At 40.3% G+C, this 25,180-nt stretch overlaps 1 protein-coding gene across 1 annotated transcript in view; it reads right to left on the reverse strand.

Moving 5' to 3' along the window:
- TRIM54 (tripartite motif containing 54) overlaps positions 1 to 25,180 on the reverse strand; it is a 30,440-nt gene that overhangs the window by 1,073 nt on the left and 4,187 nt on the right. Inside the window, exons 2-7 of the mRNA XM_020983727.2 lie at positions 5,469 to 5,641; positions 1,939 to 2,110; positions 1,322 to 1,417; positions 569 to 802; positions 402 to 424; positions 78 to 202 (exon numbers count right to left, since the gene is read on the reverse strand). Coding sequence (XP_020839386.1) covers positions 78 to 202; positions 402 to 424; positions 569 to 802; positions 1,322 to 1,417; positions 1,939 to 2,110; positions 5,469 to 5,641 — 823 coding nt within the window. The remainder of the gene's footprint in view (positions 1 to 77; positions 203 to 401; positions 425 to 568; positions 803 to 1,321; positions 1,418 to 1,938; positions 2,111 to 5,468; positions 5,642 to 25,180) is intronic.

Consider the following 25,180-nt stretch of genomic DNA (forward strand, 5'->3'; position numbering starts at 1 on the left):
TACCTCCAATTCGCCCCCCTCCCCCTTTCCTTTGGTCCAAGTATTTCTGTCCGTTGATCTCTTCCCGGGTCTCTCACCAGTCTGGAAGTCAATTGTCCGGAGCATCTCAGCCACATGTTCCACATTCACTGAGAACTGTTCCATGCTTTCATAGCCTGGTTCTGGCCGCCCAGCCAACTCCACCTTTGCCATGTCCCCAACCCTACAACAATGGGCTCAACTCAATCCTGAAATGCCTCTAAGGCTCCCTGATTCATCAGCCCAGGCCCAAAGATAGGCCCCCACCCCTTTCTGCTCAAGGAGCACAGTCTTCTCAGACACATATGCCCTTGCCCCTCCCTCTTCCCCTTTTTATAAATCTCCCCAACCCAGCTAAGAGTGAAGCCCAACATCAGACTCACTTTTTAATCAGCTCCTTGGCCTGCTACAGGGGGGAAAGAGAGAGCAAAAGTGAGCCCAACATAGCCAGCTCCACTCCAGCCTAACCTAAACATACATGTGAGGAGCATCCCCACCCCACTCCCTCTCCAACAGGCACTAAGGCCTTCTGGCCCTGGAGTTGCCCCACCTGGAGGTAGAGAGCCATCTGCGGCTCCTCCATGGACTGAATGGCAGACTCCACAAGCTTGGATGAGGCCTCTAAGTGGTCTCCATATTGACGGATGAGCCCTCGAACCCGCTGAAGCTTCTCCTCCTGTTCCCGGGCCAGGGTCTGAAGTAGTTCTGCTTTCCTCTCTTCCAGTACTGCACACAATGTCTCAAACTTCTGTCCCAGTAGTTGCTTCTGCCTTCGACTGTTGTCCTGAAGTTGGGGTGGAGATGTTGGGAGGAGGGTCCTTCAAAGGGCCAAGGGTCTCAGGCACCCAGAAAAAGCCCAAAGTGACTCCTAGAACCTGTGCTGTCAGGGTCCTGTCATGAGTCAGCTACCACAGACAGGCACAGAGCTGAGAGGTGTTCCATACTCACAGGCACTCATAAACACAATCATACCCCATACAGGATTTGTTTGGTCTCATCTAACAGTCTCACCTTCAAAGGAGGGAGGAGGGAAGGGTTGGGGAGACCAGAAGACACTCTGATCTTATGGGGGCCAGGGAAAGGCACAATTATACAATTCTTCAATACACACAGGAATTTCTGGTCCCAAGGCTTGGATGGAAGTCCAGAGAAACACTTTTCTCTTCCCTTCTCCCCACCAGGTTTGAGGCACCCCATTTTCCTTGGGCCCTGACTGCTATAGCATTAGTTACCCACCCCTCCTAGTCCCACTTCTCTGGGAGACTCCTGTCCACCACTTCCCCTGAAGATGCCCCATACTTACTTCAATGGTCTGGCACACTTCTTCCATCTGAGTAATGACTGCCTGGACCCGGTCATTTCCAGCCACCAGCATGGCAATACCATCGCTCAGCTCGCTCTGCCACATGTCAGGCACAAAGTGATTCTATGCCTAGGCATCTTCCCACTTCTAGGCACTCCCCCTCCCTTCACACACATAGCCAGGATGGACAACAATGGAAATGGATAAGGAATTCTTGCCTAGGGAGGGTATCCTTAAGAAACTATTTCAGATGGGGCAGCTAGGTGGCACAGTGGATAGAGCACCAGCCCTGGATTCAAGAGGACCTAAGTTCAAATCCGGCCTCAGACACGTAACACTTACTAGCTGTGTGACCCTGGGCAAGTCACTTAACCCTATTGCCTAGCAAAAAGAAAAAGAAAAAAAAAGAAAAGAAAAAGAAACTATTTCAGAAAATCTAACCCCAGGGAAGCCAAGTCTTCAGAGGCTAGAAAGGGAAGAGGGAGGTGAATCTCAGGGATTCTGAACCAAATCTATGTAGGTTGTGGGAAATGAGATAGAGGATGGATTCCAAAGGACCTCATAGTTTGTATAAGATATAGATTTCAAGACCCAAGTCTCTTTCTTGAGATTGTTACCTTCTGGCGTTTGTAGATGTTGGGCAGTGGTGCCACCTCACAGTCCTTGTGAGCACCAAACACCTTGCAGAGGGAGCAGGTGGGCACCTCGCAGCTCAGGCAATAGATGTTAATCTTCTCCTCCTCATGCTCCTCACACATTAGGTGCTGCTCCGCCTTCGAATGCAGAGGCCTAGAGAACAGTAGCAAAGGGATCATCAGGGGAGCAACCAGGATTAGTAAAGACAGGTCTGAGCAGGTGAGAAAGTGGAAGTTGCATCTCGCAGCCCAAAAATTCCTGCTGAAACTAGGCAGGACAATATGTCTGTTCTATCTATGGTCTGTATGTCCAGGGCCCTTGTCTAATCTCTTGAATGCTTTCCTTCAGAGGAGAAGACAATCCCAGGACAATGGCCATCCCAAGGTCTACAAGGAGTCAAATACTTGGGTAGGATAGGGATAGGGGCTAGATCTGTGATTTTATTGATTCAGAGAACTCACACAAGGAAACTCCTCCTCCCCATTCAAATTAGCACTTCCTCATCGACTTGTAGTCTGGGAGTTTCAGAGAGCTCCGAGAGATCAAGTGATTTGCCCAGGATCACAGATGTTTAGAAGTGGGATGTAAACCCAGGTGTTCCTGGCTCCAAAGTCAGCTCTCTCAATCCTCAACTAGGTATGGGTAGAAATGAGGGCTGAGATTGATGTGTGAATTCGTTCTCCTCATGGGCCAGTTGTATTTACCTAGTTTTAAGGTCTGAGATCACCTCCTAAATTCAGTTAGCCTTCTAACAAATGTGTGCTATCGGACACAAAACTGACCCTCTATAATGCACAATTTTTCAATGATCGTCAAGCTCCTGGATGTGAGTACCCCCTCAAATGATGCACAACTCATCCTTAGCCTTGGGTGACCCTTGTCCATGAATTCTTGTTGATCTTCCATAGGGGTCGACCAAACTTGCTGGATGCTTTCCTCAAATTTATTTCTGATTGTATTGTTACCAATAGAGCAGGACAACCATCTTTTCTTATCCTTCTCTCTCTCTCACCATGTCAGGCCCATCTTCTTTTCTAGCCTTTCTTCTCTCTATCCTCTATACCCCTTCTCTTGTTTAGTTGTGGAGTGGCAATGTGTTGTGTACTAGTCACACCCTCTATTGTCTTCTCCATTACCCTTTGAATAACCCTCAAACTGAATTCTTCAGAGGCTGTGGTATTCTGTGACTCAAAGCCATGAAGGATTACCAGAAGAACATTGGGATTAAAAAAGATGGGGCTCTTTCTAGGGAGAAGCTTGGGGTCATTAAAAGCACCGTGCAATTTCCCAAACCTGCTCTCCTTTCTCCTATTTATTTTTGGTCCCAGCTCATTGTCTATGCACAGTGTCTGTACAAAATACAGGTACTGATGGACCAAATCTATGGGTTACCCATCCAACTGCCCATCATAGTCTGGACAATAAACATTTCTTCACCCACTTGGTTGTTCAGAATAACACATGCCTTCTAGGCATGTCCTAGGTATCTGTCAAGGTTCTGTCTTAGACCTTTTCTTGTTCCTGTGTACTCCTTCACTTGATGATCTCATCAGCTCCCATGGATTTAATTACCATCTCTATGCTGATGATTCTCAAATCTGCCAATCTTGTGCCAATTTTTCTGTTGTTGTTCACTCATTTCAGACGTGTCTGACTCTATGGCCCCATTTGGGGTTTTCTTGGCAAAAATACTGCAGTGGTTTGCCATTTCCTTCTTCAGCTCATTTTTACAGAGAAGGAACTGAGGCAAACAAGGTCAAGTGACTTCCCAGGGTCACATAGCTAGTACGTGTCTAAGGCTGGATTTGAACTCAGTTCTTCTTGACTACAGGCCCAGTGTTTTATTCACTGCACCACCCAGCTGCCCTCCCCAATCTCTCTGCTAGTCTTTAGTCTCACATCTCCAACTGCCTTTCAGACATCTTAAACTCAATATGTCCAAAACTGAACTCATTATCTCTCCCTCCACAGCCTCCCTCCCTCCTACTTTCGCTGTTACTGTAGAAGGCAACACTAAGCTCTCAGGCTTGAAATCTAAGAGTCATGCTGGAATCCTTACTAGATCTCCCCCCTTTCCCCATAACTATGTCTGAGCTGTTACAAATTTTACTTTTGCAACATCTCTCCAATACAGCCCCTTCTCTCCTCTGACACTGCCACTGCCCTGGTACAAGCCCTCGTCATCTCATACTTATGTTACTGCAATAGCCTGCTGGTGGGTCTTTCTTCACTCTAATCCACTTTTCATTCAGCCACTAAAACTCAGGCCCATTCATGTCACCCCAACCCTCTACTCCATAAGCTCAAGTGGCTTCCTATTGCCTCTAAGATCAAACACAAAATGGTCTGTTCGATATTCAAAGCCCTTCATAACCTGGTCCCCTCCTAACCTTTCATTCTTCTTATACACTATTTCCTAATGTACTCCTTAATCCAGTGACACTGGCGCTTGGTTATTCCACAAATAGGACAATTCCATATCTTGGCTCCAGGGATTTTTCTGGATGTTCCCTATGCCTGGAATGCTCTCCCACCTCCACTCTGACTACTGACCTCCTGGGCTTTCTTTAAGTCCTAACTGAAATCCTACCTTTTTTTTTTATAATTGATTTATTTATTTTTAGTTTTCAACATTCACTTCCATAAGATTTTGAGTCTTAAATTTTCTTCCCCACCGCTTCCTCCCTCCTCAAGATGGCATGCAATCTGATATAGGCTCTACTTACACATTCATATTAAGCATATTTTCCAATTAGTCAACATGTAAAGAAGAATTAGAACTAAGGGGAGGAACCACAAGAATGAAGCAATAAAACAAAACAACAAAACAAAAGGAGAGCAAATAGCATGCTTCCATCTGCATTCAGACTCCATAGTTCTATCTTTGGATATGGATAGCATTTTCCATCATGAGTCTTTTGGAGTTCCTAGATCCTTGCATTGCTAAGAAGAGCCAAGACTATCAAAGTCAGTCATCTCATGATGTGACTGTTACTGTGTATAATGTTCTGGTTCTGCTCATTTTGCTCAGTATCAGTTCATATATGTCTTTTCAGCTTTTTCTGAAGTCTGCCTGCTCATCAAAATCCTACCTTCTAAAGGAAGCCTTCCTCAACCCTTGCAATTCTAGTGCCTTCCCATTATTAATTATTTCCTGTTAATCTTGTATATAGCTTGCTTTGCATATATTTGTTTGCATATTGTCCCCCCCCATTAGATTGTAATGTTTTTGAGAGTAGGGACTGTCTTTTGCCTCTTTTTGTATCCCCAGAACTTAATACAGTGCCTGGCACATAGTAGGTGCTTAATAAATGTTTATTGAATGAATGAATGAATAATATCTATGTTTGTGGCTAACCCTTCCTAAAACCAGATTCTATGAAGTCCATGCCAGACTTATTTAAATATTGTATTTTTTCCAAGACCTAACACAAATGTCAGCATACGGTAGGTGCTTTATAAATGCTGAATGTGAATCTACAAAACAGCAAGGGAGAGAATCAGGACTTACCGGGAAGACTCCTGCTTGTAAATGTCAATGATGTTCTCCACCAGCAGGTTGCGCTGCAGTCCATAGACACCATGTCTGTCCAGAACGACCTCATGCCTACAGGATGGGCAGCGGAACCGCCCCCCTGAGGACACTGTGGTTGAACCCCGAGATTGCCACAGAGGATTTGAGGCCTGCAGGGGGAGAAAAAGAATTAGGAGCAGTGAGGATCAAGGCTAGCATCTTCACATCATCAGACCACAGTTAAACGTGAAGGGTTTGGGAAGCAGAGGTGGTCATAGGATCCTAAAAAGTCTGGGCTACAAGAGACAATAAGGTACAGAAAAGGTTTTCACAAGTCATTCATTTATTCTTTCAGTAATCATGTATTAAGTGTCTACTGCGTGCCAAACACTAGCTCCAATGAAGGGGTCAAGAAGGCGTAACTTCTCTTCTGCTGTCCACTGCTAGCCAACCTAGGTCTACTCCCAGGGGAGTAAAGAGTCATGGAGTTGGTAATAGGCTGAGGTAAAGAGCTGGGTCTGTATCTCTCGGAATGGCTGCATACAGCCTGAGGTGGTTAGATAAGAGTCCTTCTCACACAGGATAGAGGCTATAACAACAACTATTGGGATAGCCCTTTAAAGTTTTCAACCTGCTTTACATAAGGAAGGGAAATTGAAGAGGAGAGCCTCAGACCAAACTAAGGGGCCTCCCATCAATTTGATGAGATTATTGGTTTTTGGTTTTTTGTTTTTGCTTTTTGGTGAGGCAATTGGGGTTAAGTGACTTGCCCAGGGTCACACAGCTAGTATCTGTCAAGTATCTGAGGCTAGATTTAAACTCAGGTCCTCCTTGGACCTGACTGCAAGGCCAGAGCTCTATCCATTGCTCCACCTAGCTGCCCCATGAAATAATTGTTGTTGTTGTTCAGTCATGGCTGACTCTTTGGGTTTTCTTGGCAGAGATACTGGAGTGGTTTGCCATTTCCTTCTCCACTTCATTGTAAAGATAAAGAAACTGAGACAAACAAGGTTAAATGACTTGCTCAGGGTCACACAGCTAATAAGCGTCTGAGGCCGGATCTGAACTCAGGAAGACAAGTCTTCCTGGCTCCAGGCCCGGCACTCTATCCGCTGTGCCACCTCACTGCCCCTTGATGAGGATATAGGGTTTGTATAACACAAGTCTTGGTCACCCCAAGTGTGGGAGTTTTTAAAGGACACTTCCCAGGGATATCGGCTTGCATACTGCAGCACCTTGTTGAAAGGACACAGGGAACCCCTCTGATTGGCTCCCAATGACTGTCACTGCCTCCGAGATGATTGGCACCTAAGAGTGGGGTAGGGGGTGGAATTAGACTCTTGTCGGAAGAGGTACCTCCTTCCCTGCAGCCAATGAAAGGGAACTGGTGACAGTTTCTCCATCCCTTTCCCCTTGGACTTCCAGGTGAGAGCTCAGCAGAATAGACCTTTGTAAGGAGGGAAAGGACTTTTCTTCCCCTACTTCCAAGAGCAACTTACAGTAGACATACATGACGATTGTAGACATGCCCTTGCATGAGGCCTGAATGCAGAGTTCAGTTGTTCTTGAACCCTAACTTTTTGTATAAAAGGAGGATTTTGAATCTCCTAGGTAGCATTTACTGGTTCCCCATCTCCCCACCTAGCTAGTGTCTGAGATTACAGTTATCACCCCTGCGATTTGGAAAATCCACATAAAATTTTTGGCCCTCCCTTAGTACCAGAGAAGAAGTCTGAATTCTTTCTTTTTCTTTTAGAGTACCTTACTGTAAAGTTTGGGTTAAATATTTGGTCATAGGCTCTGTGTCATTTGCTGGTCTTTGTGTGTCATCTGTGGCTTCCACAAAACTCCCCAAAAATTCCATTTAATTTCTTACGCTGAGTTGTGATATATCAAAACTGTGATGGTGAAAGTCGCGATGTGGAAGGGATAACTGTACTTCATAGATAGCCAGATAGATAAGTAGATAGATAGATAGATAATCTGCCCAAAATCTCCCTTCTCTAGAAAGAAAGGCAATGTACAATTATGTAATATGTTATGATTATATTGTATATAATTATATATTACAATATATGAATATATATTCTTGTTCAATGTAGTTACCTTCTAGGAGAGAGCATGTTTCAGTATCTGTTCATAGACACCCCTGAGTCTTTTGTATTTTATTTATTTGGGAGGTTATTGTTGTATTGGGTGTGTTATATATGCATATAAATGTATATAATTTGTACATTATCTACTCCATTAAATTGTGAGCTCCTTGAGGGCAGGGACCAGGTTTTGCCTTTCTTTGTATCTCTAGAGTTTAGCACAGTGTCTGGCATATAGTAAGCACTTAATAAATGCTTGTTGACTGACGGTCATCATCCTATAATCTAGCCTTCTAGCTAGAGAAGGGCTACATTTTCTGGGCAGCATAAGCTTTGGGGATCTCTCACAGATAATCCCACTTCTGAGAGTTCCCAAGTTTATGTGTTTGAGCACCAGTGTACAGGAGAGAGAAGATCTCTTCTATGATGTGCTTTTTGGACAAGGAAGAGGATCACCCTGCACCTGGAGGTCTGGTGTCATGTTGAGGGCAGGGGAAAAGGGGATCCAGATCTTGCTAATCCTCCCTGCTATTATCTGTGATGAGATGCTCAATCAGGCAGGTCCCATGTCAAGGCAAGTTCTTGCTCAGTGGATTTACCTTTGGGGAGGGAGTATATTTCAGTATCTGTTCATGAACACCCGTGGGTTCTTTGGATCTTATTTATTGGGGCAGAAATGGGTGGGCAATAAAGGCTGTCACATACCTAATGCCAAAATACATTGAGTATTTGTGCAGGAGCTGGGGATCCTGTAAGCCACATTTAAGGAAACTAAGAAGTGAGCTATATTTTGAATGTTTCCCTAGAGTATAACTTTGGGATGGGAATAACAAGCCAGAGAGACACTGACTGTGTAAGCCCCAGAGTTTTGGGGAGCCCTGGTTCATAACATACAGACACATTATTTAATCTGAGACTCTCAGCAACCCTGTAAAGTTAAATAGTATAGTTAATTATTATTGCTTTTTTACATATACAGAAATGGAGACTTAAGAGAAGTGAAATAATTTGCCTAAGGTCACACAGAGAGCATGCAGCAGAGGCAAAGTTCAAGCACAGACCTTCCTGACTCCAAATTCAGCACTCCAGCCTTTCTGCCATGATGCCAATAATATTAATAAAAGCCAGACCTATGGAAAGGACATGTGCCAGTGAAACCGAGTAGTTCTGAGAAATAAATTCAGGAAACAGAAAAAGCTGAGGAAATTCTGAGAATTGGCAAGATAGGGAAAAAGGAAGGAGAAAGACTTCAGAAACCTGTGAAGGAAGATGGGACATATATTTGCTTATATCTGTTAAAGGGTGTATTGGTTACTGTTACACTACACAAATAACATATTGGACATGTTTCAAAGTAAGCCTGTTGATTTTTAAATTTCTATTACTCTTAGGTTTAGCTTGAGGGATGTAGTTGATGCTAGGTTAAGTAGAGTAGCAGTACTGTGGTAGGAAAAGGGTCACTCATGGGATATTTGCTTTAAATTCGACACCACAAAAGCAAAGAGAAAATTGATTCCAGAGACTGGCTCCAGAGGGAGGCTTTTAGAGAATATGTTTACTTTGGAAAGGGAGAACCAGATGTTGTTATTGTTCAGTCATTTCAGACTGTTCGTGACCCCATTTGGGATTTTCTTGGCAAAAATATTGAAGTGGTTTGCCATTTCCTTCTCCAGCTCATTTTACAGTTGAGGAAACTGAGGCAAACAGGGTGAAGTGACTTGCCCAGAGTCACACAGCTAGTAAGTGTCTGAGGTCAGATTTGAACTCATGAAGATGAATCCACTCTGTCTACTGTGCTACACAGGAGGTGGTATTTGTTTCAGAGCATTTAAGTTTTTCTTTCCTTTCCGTTCCTTTCCTTTCCTTTCCTTTCCTTTCCTTTCCTTTCCTTTCCTTTCCTTTTTGCTAGGCAATGGAGTTAAGTCACTTGCCCAGGGTCACACAGTAAGTGTTATGTGTCTGAGGCCGGATTTGAACTTAGGTCCTCCTGACTCCAAGGCCGAAGCTCTATCCACTGCACCACCTAGCTGCCCCTCATTTAAGTTTTTCTGAACCACAGAATTTCAGAGTTATAAGGAAACCTTAGATACCTTGTAGCAACCTATACCATTTATCCTTCCGTGTCACGATGACTGGTCTAATCTCTGTGTGAAGACCTTTAACAAAGGGAACCCACTACCTCCAGAGGCAAACCATTCCACTTTGGAAAGCTTTCCTTGTTAGACAGTTTTCTGTTACATCCACCCTAAAGCTGCCTCTCTGAAACCTCCATGCCATGGTCCTGGATCTGTCTTTTGGGGCCAAACAAGCAGTAGTCTCTTGCAGAGAGACTACAAGCTTAATGTGAATCATCAGGGTGAGATAGCAGCCAGGAAACTGATGCAATCTTAGGCTGCATTAAGAGGGGTGAAGCTTCCAGAACTAGGGAGGCAGCAGTCCCTCTCTCTTCTGCCCCACACCAGCCCACATCTGGAGGGTTGTATCCAGTTCTAGGCACCACAGGACATTGCCCAATTAGAGATTATTCAGAGGAGGGCAGTCGGAATGGTGAAAGGCCTTGAGTTCAAGCCAGATGAGGATTAGCTGAAGAAACTAAGAATGTTTAGCCTGAAGAGAAGAGGAGACTCATGGGGGTCATTATACAAATCCTTGAAGGATCATCATATAGAGTAGGGATTAGACATGTTCTATTTGGAGCCAGAGAATAGTAGGTAGAAATATTGCCTTCTAGCCTATGAAATAAGAGCCTGATTGCTCTTGACTTACTCTTGAGTAAAGACCTAAGATAGATGCATTTGCAGAAATCTCCCTCACCTGGGTTAGATTCTGGAATGATACTGTCTAAGGAAACCCCTTCCTCCTCTACCTAGGAGACAGGGATTCAGAAACATTGTCTATGAACTCTCCTATTAAGCCACATGGGCATCATATATCTACCTTTGCCATGTGCTTCTTCGAGAAATTTTTATACTTTCCCAGCTGCTACCATTTCTTGGGACTGGGGAGGTCCATTCTAAGGTAACTGACCTCTGCTCAGAAAGCCATGAATAAGTATATGTAATTCCCATGAGCTTGTGCCCAAGGCAGCCACTCTAGTTCTTGGAGGGAGGAGAATACTCATGTATGCTACACTATTCCTTCCAGGACACAATTCTGCTGCTCTTTGGTCTACACTAAAGAAATGAGGTGCTTAGGACACAACTGGTTAATTGTGGTAATTGGGTGAAAAAACACTGACTTCATCTTGTGACTCAATTCTGGAGCTAGCTTGGTTTTTATTCAATTATGGGTCTAGTCCAATTTTTGTCTTGTGAGAAAAATTTATTCAATTATGGGAATTGGGAGAAAACCTCATTGCATTGTTTGAACCTAGCCCTGCATGGCTGGGAAACTGGACCACCTCTCCCTGCTGCTTAGAGTCACTTAACCAAGGCTCTATCTAACTTAAGCTACCAGAAACCCAGTCAGATCCAAAGACTGACGCAAGGAGTTTTCTCACAATTGTACATCTCAAGCAACCCTTATGTCTTATCTGAAAATTGGCCCTGTACTGATCAATCAGTTATTATTTCCATATTCCTTTGATTGTTTTCAGACACTCAGGGTAAGTGGGATACCTCTTTTTTCTGAATTCAGGGAATTGTACTTGTTAACTATCTGCCTCACAAGTTGGAAAGTCCTTCATCTTTCCTCCAAGTAGAAATCAGATTATCTCATGTTGTCTTGTTTCCTTTTAATTAATTGGCCTTATTTTTTATTGTTCTTATTGTATGAAAGTCTGTTTCCCCCTGTATTTGGGGTCCAGGCCTAAGCTGAGAAAGTCTGGTCCTGATTTGTTAGGAATTTGGCATACATCACTTGATAATCTTGGAGATTTGAACCTTTGTTTTCTTTAGTCATTTCATCTTTCACCCACCACAATACTCTGAACAGAGAAGATGGGAGGAAGAAGAGGGAATGGAGGAAATGAGATTGGTCTATTATAGGCTGGCACAGAGGAGTCATTCCTTCAACCAGAGTTGGCCTTCCTAAGTGCCATCTACCCAATCATCTATAATAGAGATGTCAAACTCACTGCCTCTACCCCCAAGTCCACCTCAAAACTCCCCAGTAAGAACTAGATTAAGATGTCATTTGGAAATATTTAACAAAATAAAAATACAATGTTGTTGTTATTCACTCGTGTCCGACTCTTTGTGACAAGTCCATGGGGTTTTCTTGGCAAAAATATGGGAGACGTTTGTCATCTTCTTTTCCACTGTGTCCGCATTTTACAGTTGAACAACTGAAGTAAATAAGGGTTAAGTGACTTGTCCAAGGTCACACAGCTAGGAAGTGTCTGAGGCTGGATTTGAACTCAGATCTTCCTGAATTCAAGCCTACTGCTCTATCCACTGTGCCACCTAGTCTCCCTATTAAAAATATAATACAGCATAGATAATGCTAACTTATGATTTTCTAAGTCAACATGCAACATCTCTATTTTAGTTTGACATCACTGATCTATAGGGCAGTTCCAGACACTGGAAACCAAGAAGCTGTCCTTGTCCTCTCAACAAAGTGGCAATAGACAAGTGCGCATTCTCCAGGGAGAGGTACTCATTGGGTGCTTCAAAGGTTCATTGCCCTGTAAGCTCACTGAGTTGATTAGAGGAACTCTCTCAGATTGATCAAGCAACTTCCTGATCATCCTCCCCCTTACATAAATAAATAATTTTTTTGGGGGGGGTTAAGTGACTTGCCCAGGGTCACACAGCTAGTAAATGTTATGCGTCTAAGGTCGGATTTGAACTCAGGTCCTCCTGAATCCAAGGTTGATGCTCTATGTACTGCGCCACCTAGCTGCCCCAATAAACAACTTACCCCTACAGAAAATAAACCTTTAACAATTGATGTGTGTACATATAGGGATTGGGAGGTAGTGACTAATAGCTAGCAAATCAATCTACCCTTAGAGGGACCTTGAGAATTGTCAGTGTGGAGCTTAGGGGATAACTCTTACTAGCCCAATTCCAAGAACATCTTAGAAACCAAGCTGGTGGTCCTCCTCCTCCACTCACATTATGGGAGTGGTGAACATACCTATGGCTAGGGTGTTTGGGTGCTCAGTAGTGGTGATCTGGCTTCTCATCTGTCCCACTTCCTCATATTGAGCCTGCCTTTCCAATGTTTCTAGCATGATAGAGACATCAGTTATACAATCACAGCTGAAGCCCTGGGCATAAATTCCCACACATAGCTTCATCTTTGCCCCAGTTCTTAGCAATTTCTGGATAGAGCAATAAGATAAATAAAGAACAAATGTCATTGACTACATTGACTACACAACACAGCACATAGTCTACATATGTGTGTGTACATATATATGTACTTGAGTGTCATTGTTCAAGCATTCTAAAGAACAAGTTGGGCAAAAGCTGAATGCTAAAGTCAATAGAGATATTGGGAAAACATGGAAGAAAATAATTTCCTATGCCTTAATTGTGAAAGGACCAGGTAGCATCAAGAATAATAAAGGAATTCCATGTTTTATTAAGACAAGCAAATGTAAATAAAGTTTCTCTGACAGGAATTCATATAATAGTGTCTCAGGGAAGATTATTTGTGAAAAATGAGTGAACGATGGAAAGAGACCAGCTGCCTTGTTAACTGATACTTGGAATGACTAACATATTTTCCTTGCTGTTCAACATGTTTATATTAAATACTCCATATCTTGGACCTGCCTTTGATATAATGTTACTTAGTGCTAATTCTATACCTCATTCATTGCTCTAACTCTTCATTCCTTTGGGATTGTCATATAATCATAGATTTAGATCAGGAAGTTACTTCAAAGGTCATCTAGTCCAACACCCTCATTTTTTTTTGTTTTGTTTTTTGCTTTTTGGTGAGGTGATCAGGGTTAAGCAACTTGCCCAGGGTCACACAGCTAGTAAGTGTTAAGTGTCTGAGGCTGGATTTGAACTCAGGTCCTCCTGACTCCAAGGCTAGAGCTCTATTCATTGTGCCACCTAGCTGCCCCCTCAACACCCTCATTTTACAGAGGAGGAAACTTAGGGCCAAGAGAAGGGAAGTGTCTTGCCCAAGGTCTCACAAGCAGTAAGTGACAGAACCAGGATTTGAACTTGGCTCGAGTGTTTCCAAATCAATGTTCTTTCCATTGGAGCATCCATTAGTCTAGGTGTTCTTAGTTATTAGGGCAGAGACTATCTTCACTAAGTTTCAGATAGTAGTGGAATTCTATTTGTCTAACCAAGGTATTTTCCAAAGTTTAGGATCCAATAAAAAGAAGGGAGTGGAGCATGGGAGAGAAACATTTAGTCTATAACGAATCAACATAAAAAGTGTATACAAAATCTTTTTCTGGAAACGAGGACTATCTAGGGTAACACAAAAGCCTTGGAAGAGAGACTGAAAAAGAAAGGAGGGGCACTGTGTGGGCTTAATTCACTATATTGCCTTGGCTTGACCAATGTCCTTAGAAAGGACAGCCCATTGGGACATGGTTATCAGATAAGGAATCCATCTTTTCCAAGTATCATGGGCATGGTACTGTGAAAGGGGCACAGGATTTGGAGTGAGATGAAAGTAAAAATCTAAGCTCTGTTACTGCTTTACCCTGTATGATCTTGGGCAATATTTAACCTCTTTGAGACTTAGTTTTCTCATCTGTAAATGGTACGGGTTTGGACTAAATGGTCTCTACAGTTCCTTCCAGCTCTAAGTTTATAATCTCAGGATCCCAACTTTTCCATCCCTATCAAGAGCTCTCTTCCTTCATTTTCCATCCTAGGGCAAAACTCAGCAATCTCACATCTAGTTACCCTGTCACCAACTTCTCCCTAGCAAATAGTCTGTTCAGCCTCCAATAAATAACATCTATCCCCTTCCACTACCATTCTCAAATTTTTCTTCATTTTGTTCCCCTTTCAGGTGAATAGATTGGTGTACCCTTGATCCTTAGACCAAGCTAAAGTGTAACATAGCAAAATGGATAGAGTGCTACACTTGAGATTGGATCTGGGTTCAAAACCCAGCCTCTTATTAGCTGTGTGACCACGATCAAGTCATTTATCTTGCTTAGCCTTCCATGGGCATAATAACAGTAGCACTAACCTTGTAAAGAGCAAAGAGATAATAAAGCACTTTGCAAATCAAAGCATTAAGTAAACGTTAGCTAGTAGCTGTAGTAGTATTCTCTTTTTGGCATTCTTAGACCTCCTCCCAACTTCCTCAGGTATACAACTTCCTGACTCCCAATGGCCTCTCACAGTAATGAACCAGCCCCTTCCCAACTCAAATGGCTGTGATAAACTAGTCTATGCAGTCTGACATGGAAAAAGTTAGGAGAATGAAAGGAAAAATGGAAGGGGATCCACTTAAACTGAAGGAAGAGAAGAATTTGATCTAAAAAAAAAATGAAAATTATTAAGGGAAAGAACCCAGCAAGAAGGCAGTTGGTAAAGCTAGACTGCTATTGTTCAGCCATTTCAGTCGTGTCTAATTGTGCGTGACCACTTGTGGAGGTCTTCTTGGCAAAGACACTGGAGTGATTTGCCATTTCCCTCTCTAGCTCATTTTTCCAAATGAAGAACTGAGGCAAACAGGGTTAAGTGACTTGCCTAGGATCTGCCTAGGAACTAACAAGTGTCTGAGACCATATTTGAACTCATGAAGATCAGTCTTCCTGATTCCAAGCCCAGTGTTCTATCCACTGTACCACCTAGCTGCCCCAAAGCTGGATTAGTAAGAACAATAAATAAAAGGAATTAGCTAAACCCAGTAAGAATTTATTGAGTTGTGGGAAAAGAAGTTGGATGTGGCCATCAAGTTATTAAAAGGGAAATATGAGGAAGAAAAGGGAGTAAAGCAGTGATAAAAAGGTACAAACTATCAGCAAATATAGAGAGCAGGATGAATTTGGCAGTGATTTATACTGTGTGTGCTATTTGTACTTTAGTCAAGGCCAAGCCCCCTGTTACTTAGTGCTTGAAGTGGAAGTTGGTTTCCCCTCTAGAAGAGGAAAAGAAAGAAAGCAAAATCACTATTGATTAGACAAAAGCAAATGAAAACAACTCTGAGGTACCACCTCATACCTATCAGATTAGCTAATATGACAAAAAAAGAAAATAAATGTTGGAGAGGATGTGGGAAAATTGGGACACTAATGCTTTGTTGGTGGAGTTGTGAGCTGATCCAGTCATTTTGGAGAGCAATTTGGAACTATGTTCAAAGGGCAATCAAACTATGTATAGCCTTTGACCCAGCAATATCACTGCTAGGTCTGTATCCCAAAGAGATCACAAAAAAGGGAAAAGGAACTACATGTACAAAAATATTTATAGCAGCTCTTTTTTTGTGGTAGCAAAGAATTAGAAATTGAGGGACTGCTCATCAATTGGGAAAAGGCTGAACAAGCTGTGGCATATGAATGTAATGGGATACTAATGTGCTATGAGAAATGATGAGCAGGCAGACGTCAGAAAAACCTGGAAAGACTTACATGAACTGACGCTCAATGAGTGAAGTGAGCAGAACCAGGAGAACACTGTCCGCAGTAACAGCAACATTGTGTGATGATCAACTATGGCAGACTTAGCTCTTCTCGGCAATACAATGATCCAAGACAATTCCAAAAGATTCATGATGGAAAATGCTATCCATATCCAGAGAAAGAACTATGGAGTCTGAATGCAGATCTAAGAATACTATTTTCACTTTCTTTGTTTTTTTTTTTATGGTTTTTCCCTTTTGTTCGGTTTCTTCTTTCACAACATGACTAATGTGGAAATATGTTTAACATGATTGTATATGTATAACCTATATCAGATCGCTTGCCTTATTGGGGAGGAAGGAGAAAAAATTGGAACTCAAAATCTTATAAAAAAAAGAATGCTGAAAAAAAATAAAAAAGAAAGAAAGAAAATGGAAGTTGCAAACTCTAGGTCAGTGTTTCTTAGACTTTTCCCCCTTGACCCCTTCAGTACTTCTTAAACTGTTCAAAGCCACAGTTTAAGAAGCACTGCTCCAGGCCAATGAGCTTGACTTCAAATCTTGAGAAAATTCCAGAATGTATTAGTAAAGAGATGGTTAGTGAACTTCTAGACTAGAAAGCAGAGATCACAAAGAACCATAATGACAAAAACAGAAGAAAAAATTCTTTATCATAAGAGATGGCTCTCTCCAAGGAAGACAAAGGAGTGAGAAAGATACAGTGGGAAATTTAGGCTATATAAAAACTAAAGATATCAAGGAAAAATAATTTAAATGAAGGATGAGTCATGATGCACTAAGCTTAATTCTTTATTTAACAGAGTTACCAAACTAGTAAATCTAGGGAATGCCATAGCTATATATTTATATGTCTATCTATATATCTCTCAATGCATATGTATACGTATATATTTGTATGTGTATATGTATGTATATATGCACTTCATAAAGTATCTCTTGCTATTTTTTGGAAAAAAAGGAGAAATGTGGGTATGATGATGGTATAATGAGTTGGATTTGAACCTGGTTGAATGACTTCATTCTAGTGGTCATTAAAGGTGGTCATTAATGGTTCCAACTCAACTTGAAAAGAAGTCTCCAATGGAGAGGGATGTGTACTTGCACCAGTACTACTTAACATTTTTATGTGGACAAAAACATAAATAATAACCTTATCAAATTTGCAGATGACACAAAGCAGGGAGAAATAACTAATACATTGGATGTCAGGATCCAAAAAGATACTGAAAACATCTAGAAAATTGAGCTGAATCTTATGAGATTAAATTTAATAACAAGAGATATAAATACTTGCATGTGGACTTAGGAAGGTGATTTTTTTAAGCATAGTATAGAATATGTTAAGATAGCAGTTTGTCTGAAAAAGATCTCAAGGTTTAATTAGATTGTAAATTCTGTGAATCAATAGTGGTTTGATAGCCATAAAAGCTAATGTAATCTGGAACCATGTTAAGAAAGGCATAGTGTCAAAGAATAAGAAAACAATAATCCCTCTGTACTTTGCCCTACTTCAGACCACATTTAGAGTATTATGTATAGTTTAAGAATGACATTAATAAACTAGAGAATTTCCAGAGGAGGTCGCCAAAATAGTGAAGGATTTCAAATCTAGGCAGAGCCAAGATAGAAATATAGTTAAGTTCTATCCCACAACTCCTCTAAACTGATCCAGAAAACACACTAGATTGAGTCCTGCTCAGGAGTCCACAATTGTCACTGTGAAACAGGATAGCTTTCCAGTTGGCTGATAATAGTTGAGTCCAACAGCAGTCTACTGAAATTAAAACTGGGGCAAGCCCACAGATGTATTGCTCAGACCCAAATCCAGATCAGGAACTTGCAGAGCTCAGACCAGGAAAGAAGAGAACAGATTTGCTCTAGATCAGATGATTTTGGGATCACTGAAAGCTTTCAGGTCCCTAGCTTGTACTGATTTTGAGATCCTGAAATAACATAAAACTCAATCCTTCCAAGAAAGCAATAGCAAGAATCTAGAGGATTTAAGGTTAGGTCAAGTATTTCCTCCAGAAGAGTACAAAATCTAACCCTAATATAAAGTCCAAAGTCAGGAAATAGACTGGAAGAATGATCAGGAAAAAAAAATCCCATCATAAAAAGTTATTATGGTGACAAGGATGCTCAAGACACAAGTCAAGAAGAAAAGAATGATTTCAAAACACCTACAAGCAAAGATCCAATGTAAAACACAGCTTGGGCACAAATTCAAATAAAATTCCTGGAAGAGATAAAGCAAGAGGTTTTTCTTCTTAAGAATTTAAAATGTTGTTTTAACTGAAATGAGAATGCTTAAGAAAAAAATTGGAAGAGAAATGAAAACCACGGAAGAAAGAATTGGAAAGGGAATTAACAGCTTGGAACAAGAGTTACAAAACCTGGCCCAAGCAGCAAAATTCTTGAAAACTTAGAATCAGTCAAATAGAAATGACAATAAATATTAAAGCGAAGTCAAAAGATTGAAAAACGACAAGGAAATGTAAAGTGTCTTATAGCAAAAACAACTCACCTGGAAAACAGATCAAGGAGAGAATCTTTCAACCAGCTAAAAAAGACCCATGACATCATATTTCAAGAAAGCATAAAAGAAAACATTGCAGACTTCTTAGAACTAGGGGTCAAGGAAGCAGCTAGGTGGTACAGTGGATAGAGCATCAGCCCTGGAGTCAGGAGGACCTGAGTTGAAATCCAGCCTCAGACACTTGACTCTAGTTGTGTAACCCTAAGCAAGTCACTTACCCCCAACTGTCTTACCAAAAAGCACAAACAAACAAAAAAGATGTAAGATAAAACACATATTTAAAAAAAGAACTAGGGGTCAAAATGGATATTTAGATTGTCTCCTGAAAGAAACCCCAAAATGAGAACTCTCAAGAACCTAATAGTCTCTAGATCCAGAGCTTCCAAGTCAAAGGAAAAAAATACTAAAAGCAGCCAGAAAGAAATAATTCAAGTACCAAAGAACCACTTTCATTAACACAAAAGATTTAGTAGCTACCATTATAAAGGAGCAGAGAGCTTGGAATAAGACATTCTAGGAGACGAAGGATATAGGCTCATGATCAACAATAACTTACTTGGCAAAACTGAGTATAATCCTACCGGGGCAAAAATGGATCTTTAATGAGACAGAGGACTTTGAAGCATTCCTGAAGAAAAGATAAGAACTGTATAGAAATTTGAATTGCAAATACATGAGTCAAGAGAAATACAAAAAGGTAAACATGAGCAAGCAATAACAAGGGACTTTAAACAAGGATAAACTGTTAATATTATAATATGAGGAGATGATACAAATGTCCTCTCAGAACCAACACAGGTCAGAAAGGGTGTCTAATTAGACAAAGGGCCTGAGAGTAGTTCTGCTATGTAATAATTATGTAAATAATTTCACATAATCAGGTTATACAAGTAGAAATGTATATAAACAAGGAGGAAATGGAAAGGGAGAGTGGGTCACTATTGAACCTCACTCTCTTCTGAACTTGTCAAAGAAGAGAATATGTACAGAAACACTTTTCGTTCAACAGAGAAACAGGAAGGAAAGAGGAGAATGGGGGAGGGAAATAAGTAGGAGGACAGATTCTTGGAAGGAGTAGTCCCCAAGCAAAACAAACCCTAAGAATGTACAAAGATATTTATAGTAGTTCTTTTTGCAGTGTCAAAGAATTGGAAACTGAATGTGTGTCCACCAATTGATTAATGGCTGAATAAGTTGTGTTATATAAATGTGGTGGAATACTATTGTGCTGTAAGAAATGATGGAGATGGTTTCAGATAAACCTGGTAAGACTTGAATGAAATGATACAAAGTGAAGTGATCAGAATCAGGAGGACAAGCTATACAATGACAACAACAGCATAAAGACACAAAACTTTGGAAGACTTGGGAACTATGATAAAGGTAATGACCAATCACAATTTTAGAGGACTTACATAAAATGTGACCCATCTCCTGATAGAGTGGTGAAGGACTCAGAGTATGGGATAAGACTTTTTTTTTTTTGTATAGCCAATATGGGAATTTGTTTTTGCTTGACTAGACATGTTTGCAACAGGATTTCCCCCCCTTTCTTTCTCAATTGGGAAGGAGTGGGAAGAAAGGAAAGCATTTTTTATTTAAAAAAATTATTTAAAAAGCTCCCCTCAAATCCATACTACACAAAGAACAGTTGAAGGAAATGGGGAAGATAAGGCTCAAGGAAGATAAAATAACTATCTCAAAAAAAAAAAAAACAACCTCGAAAAACTGTCACATCCAAGAAAGGTATAGACTTGTTCCATTTGGTCCTAGAGGGAACAGTGGATGGAAGTTACAAAGAGACAAATTTGCACTTGGCATAATGAAAAACTTCCTAAAAATTAGAGCTATCCAAAGATGGATTGACCTGTGTTGGGGGGTGGGGGCAGGAAATGGGCTTACTCACCATGGAAGGTCTTTAAACAAAGTCTGAATGACCACTTGTCAGATATGTTGTATTCAAGATTCTTTCTTAGGTATATGTTGGAAGATATTACTGCTTACATCCCTACCAACTCCAAACGTTTTTGATTTTATAATGCATTAATGTGCTAGCCATCATAGGCAACATCCTTCATATTTCGGTGGAGGACTTTAACGTCTTAACCTAAAAGAGTAATTCTAATGGTAAAATTTTTTTAGGCCATACTTGGAGGGATTGTGGAAAGATAGGCATGCAAATACATTGTTGGTGGAGTTGTGAATTAGAACAGCCATTCTGGAAAGCAATTTGGTATTATGCAAATAAAGTGACTAAATTGTTGATGCCTTTGACCCAGAGACTCCACTGTATACTCCCAAGAAGGTCATTGATAGAAAGCAGGACCCTATATACTATAAAATATTTATAGAAGCACTTTTTGTGGTAGCAAAAAAGCTGAAAACAAAGTAGATGCCTATTGATTGGAGAATAGCTAAACAAATTGTAGTGCGTGAATATAATGGAATATTATTGTGCTCTAAGAAATTGCAAATATGATTACAGAGAAGGATGGAAAGATTTACATGAACTGATGCACAGCGAAGAGCATAGGGCCGAGAAAACAATACATACAATGATTGTATATATATTGATGAACTGATGCAGAGTAAGCAGAGCCGAGAAAACAATATACAAAATAACTACAACAATGTAGATGGTGAGAAAAACAATAAAACAATCAAAAGTGAACACTACAAAATCACAAGGAACAAGAAGAGATATGAGAAGACACACCACTACCGCCATCCACTTCTATAAAGGTCCTTTGGTGTGGAATATTGCATACATTTTCAAATTTTTGTCAATATCTTGATAGATTTTGCTGACTTTTTCCCCCTTCTCTTACTGTCTTTCAAAAATATGCTTTGTTACATGGGAGAACTCTCTGGGAGGGGAACAGGATTGGGAAAAGATATAGTGGGAAATTTAGGTGATATAAAAACAAAAAATGCAACTAAAACTTTATTTTAAAAAAGGAAGTATATGTTGTAAAATTACAAAAAAACAAGCATGACCCCCAAAAGAGATATGTGAAGACATTTCCCCATACTCACTTGTTGAGGTTGGAGGTAGGGTTCATGTATGTAGAACATTATCTATCATTGTTAGAGTTTTTTTATGTATTGATGGACCTTGCTTATTTTTTTCCTCTTATTTCTCTTTTTTAAAAAATTCTTTGTTATATAGGATGGTTGTCTGAGGGGGAGGGAAGAAGATACCAGGGGAAACTTAGGTGATGTTTTAAAAAATCAGTAACTATTTTGAAAAAAATTTATTTCCCCCCAATTACATGTAAAAACAACTTTTAACATTCATTTTTAAAATTTTTGAGTTCCAAATTCTTTCCCTCCTTTTCTCTCCTCTCCCCTCCCTGAGACAGTAAGCAATATGATATAGGTTATACATGTACAATCATGTAAAACATATTTCTGCATTAGTCATTTGTGGAAGAAAATTCTAGAGAAAGGAAAAAAGGAAGAAAAAAGAAAGAAGAAAGAAAGAAAGAAAGAAAGAAAGAAAGAAAGAAAGAAAGAAAGAAAGAAAGAAAGAAAGAAAGAAAGAAAGAAAGAAAGAATGGAAGGAAGGAAGGAAGGAAGGAAGGAAAGAAGGAAGGAAGGAAGGAAGGAAGGAAGGAAGGAAGGAAGGAAGGAAGGAAGGAAAGAAGGAAGGAAGGAAGAGAAAAATAGTATGCTTCAATCTGTATTCAGATTCCATATATCTTTCTCTGAAGGTCGATAGCATTTTTCTTCAAGAGTCCTTTGGGATTGTCTTGAATCATCATATTTCTGAGAATAGCTAAGTCATATATAGTTGTTCATTGTACAATACTGTTGTTCCTGTGTATAACGTTCTCCTGGTTCTGCTCACTTCACTATGCATCAATTCATGTATGTCTTTCCAAGTTTTTCTGAAATCATCCTGCTCATCATTTCTTATAGCACAATAGAATAACTATTTTTTTTTAAAGAGAATTTGAGGCCCCATCATGACAAGCCAGCAAGAGAAACATTTCAAAATTGGTAGGGGAAGCATTTTTAGATAAAAAGGATCTTTCAAGACTTCTTTCATCGAGCCTTTTATATAACTGCCTACTCTACCAGTGTTTAAAACTGGCCCTGTATCTAATCAACTCACTGCCATTTTTGTGCCTTCTTTCAGGCACTGTTTCTTCTTCCATTCTGTATTCCTGCCTTGCCTTCCTACAAATCCTCTATGAAATATTCACAGGGTAATTGGAATAAGGAACCAATTATCTCCAATGCTGCCCTGCCTAAAAATGTAACTCCCATTCTTCTCCCTCATTTAACGCCCCCACCCCATCTGCCATAAGGCCTTTATTTTCTCTATGATGTTAAGATTATTTCCTCTATTTTTCTATAATGCTAACATCATTTATTGCTTTTGTATTGAATTAACTTTTAAAGTTGACTCTCTGAGTTCTTTATATCTGTCCATTCCAGTACTGTCTGTCTTAAACTGTTCGGTTCTTGAGGGCAAATTCTTCAGCTCTACCTGTGGTAGAGTAACACCTTACTACCACAAATGGGGCTTAAAAATATTTTCCAGTTGCGATGATGATCTCTCTCAAATATATTTTGATAATTAACTATGTTAAGGCAAAACACTTATAATATATGGTGAAGTATCTTAGAGACCACAAAGAAGCTATTTGTTTTCACTCAGATGGCCTGAGAGAAGAATTAGACAATAATGATATTCCTAAACCCCTTCTTTCTTGAACCTTTTTACTTCTAGATGGGAAATTTCCTAGGCAGCATGACCCCTGAAACTAGCTTTCTAGTAAAGGAGGAAGGTTTCTTGGATAGTACTAGCCTTGGAAATTGTCCAGAGAATAACCCAAGCTTGAGCATGTGGATCACCTGACCTTCTGGAGCGAGAAGCTCCTGATCAGTTGGCCTCCTGGAGACAGAAGAGGCTTACCTGTGTTGGCTCCTGCAGCTGGAGAAACATTAACGCATTTAAAGTCATAATATGAGCAGCAGAAGGCCTGTACTTTCTTCTCGGTGCTAATAATATGAATTTTTTTTGGAAAGCACAGGTCTGATAGGAAGGAGTTTGAATGCTCAGCAGCCCCAAATGTGAATGCTGTCTTTTGGGGGAAGTCAACTACAGGGTGACACTATGAGTATTGGGAGTATTATAGGGCTCTGTGAGAGAAAAGATTTCACTGGAAAGTAAGTGTGTCACCCTACTAACAACCTCAAGTTTAGTTTCCTTCAAAGGGAAGCTTATAGGTGGCTATAAAAGTTTTACATGCTTCATATGTTTATGGGTTCCCATGAGTCCTTTGTATCTTTAGCATTTTCTATGGGGCAAAATAAAGGCTGTCCTTTACCTGATATGAATTTCTTACCTTTAGTACTTACACAGGATTTGGGGATCCTGCTTACCCACATTTGTGGAAATCTATACCATAGCTTGTCACAGAGTAAACCATGGGATAGAGGGAACTAGCCAAAGAGAAAATGAACTATAGGGGCCAATCTCTGAGATTAGATCCAGTCTATGTTAACCCTGAGTTTGGGAGACGGATGTTACAGGTTACAATCATCATTGTAGTATTCCACACAGAATAAACACAGTTGCTTTACTGAGCCATTTCTTAAATGGTCAATTATCTTTATTGTTTTACTAATATCAAATTAACCTTGTACTTCGGGTATTAATCTGACCTGGTCATAATTTAAAATCTCTGTGATGTTGTAGTCTTGCAAATTTTATCTAAATTTTTGCATCAACATTCATTAGAGATATCGTTCTATAGTTTTCTTTCTTTGTTTTGATTCTCCCTGATTTAGCTATCAGGATCATATTGGTATCATAGAAATAATTTGGTAGGGCGCCTTCTTTTCCTATTTTTAAAAGCTGCTTTTACAATTTTGGAATTAATTATTCTTTTAATGTTTGAGAGAATTCACTTGTAAATACATCTGTTCCCATTTGCAGAGTTGAGGGGTGGGGGAGGGAAGCTCATTTATGGCTTGGAATGAACCATTTCCTATCCAAAATATTTTCTGTCCTTCGTAAAGATCCTAAGTAAGCTTTACCAGAATGGAACACAGAATCAATTAGTATTTATTAAACACCTACTATATGCCAGACGTTGCACTAGGCAATAAGGATACAAATACAAAAGTATGATCTTTCCTGCCCTCCATAAGTTTATAGAATGATAATTAGGAGCTGGGGAAATCAAAGATTGACTCTCAAAACCTGACAGCTCAGAAAACAAAGATTGGTCTTCATGTAGTGAGGCAGCTAGGTGGTGCAATGGATGGAGCACTGGACCTGGAGTCAGGAATACTCATTTCCCTTAGTTCAAATCTGGCCTCAGATACTTATTAGTTGTGTGACCCTAGGCAAGTCACTTAACCTTATTTGCCTTAGTTTCTTCACCTGTAAAATGAGTTGGAGAAGGAAATGGCAAACTATTACAGTATCATTGCCAAGAAAACCCCAGATGGGGTCATGTCAGACAATACTGAATAGTAACAACAACAAATTCATGCAGTACTGGTCTGTACAGTAAAGTTAAAGCTACCAACTGCTCCAACATAAC

The sequence above is a fragment of the Phascolarctos cinereus genome, unplaced genomic scaffold (assembly GCF_003287225.1).
Source record: "Phascolarctos cinereus isolate Bilbo 61053 unplaced genomic scaffold, phaCin_HiC Scaffold_2;HRSCAF=192, whole genome shotgun sequence".
NCBI classification, from domain to species: Eukaryota; Metazoa; Chordata; class Mammalia; order Diprotodontia; family Phascolarctidae; genus Phascolarctos; species Phascolarctos cinereus.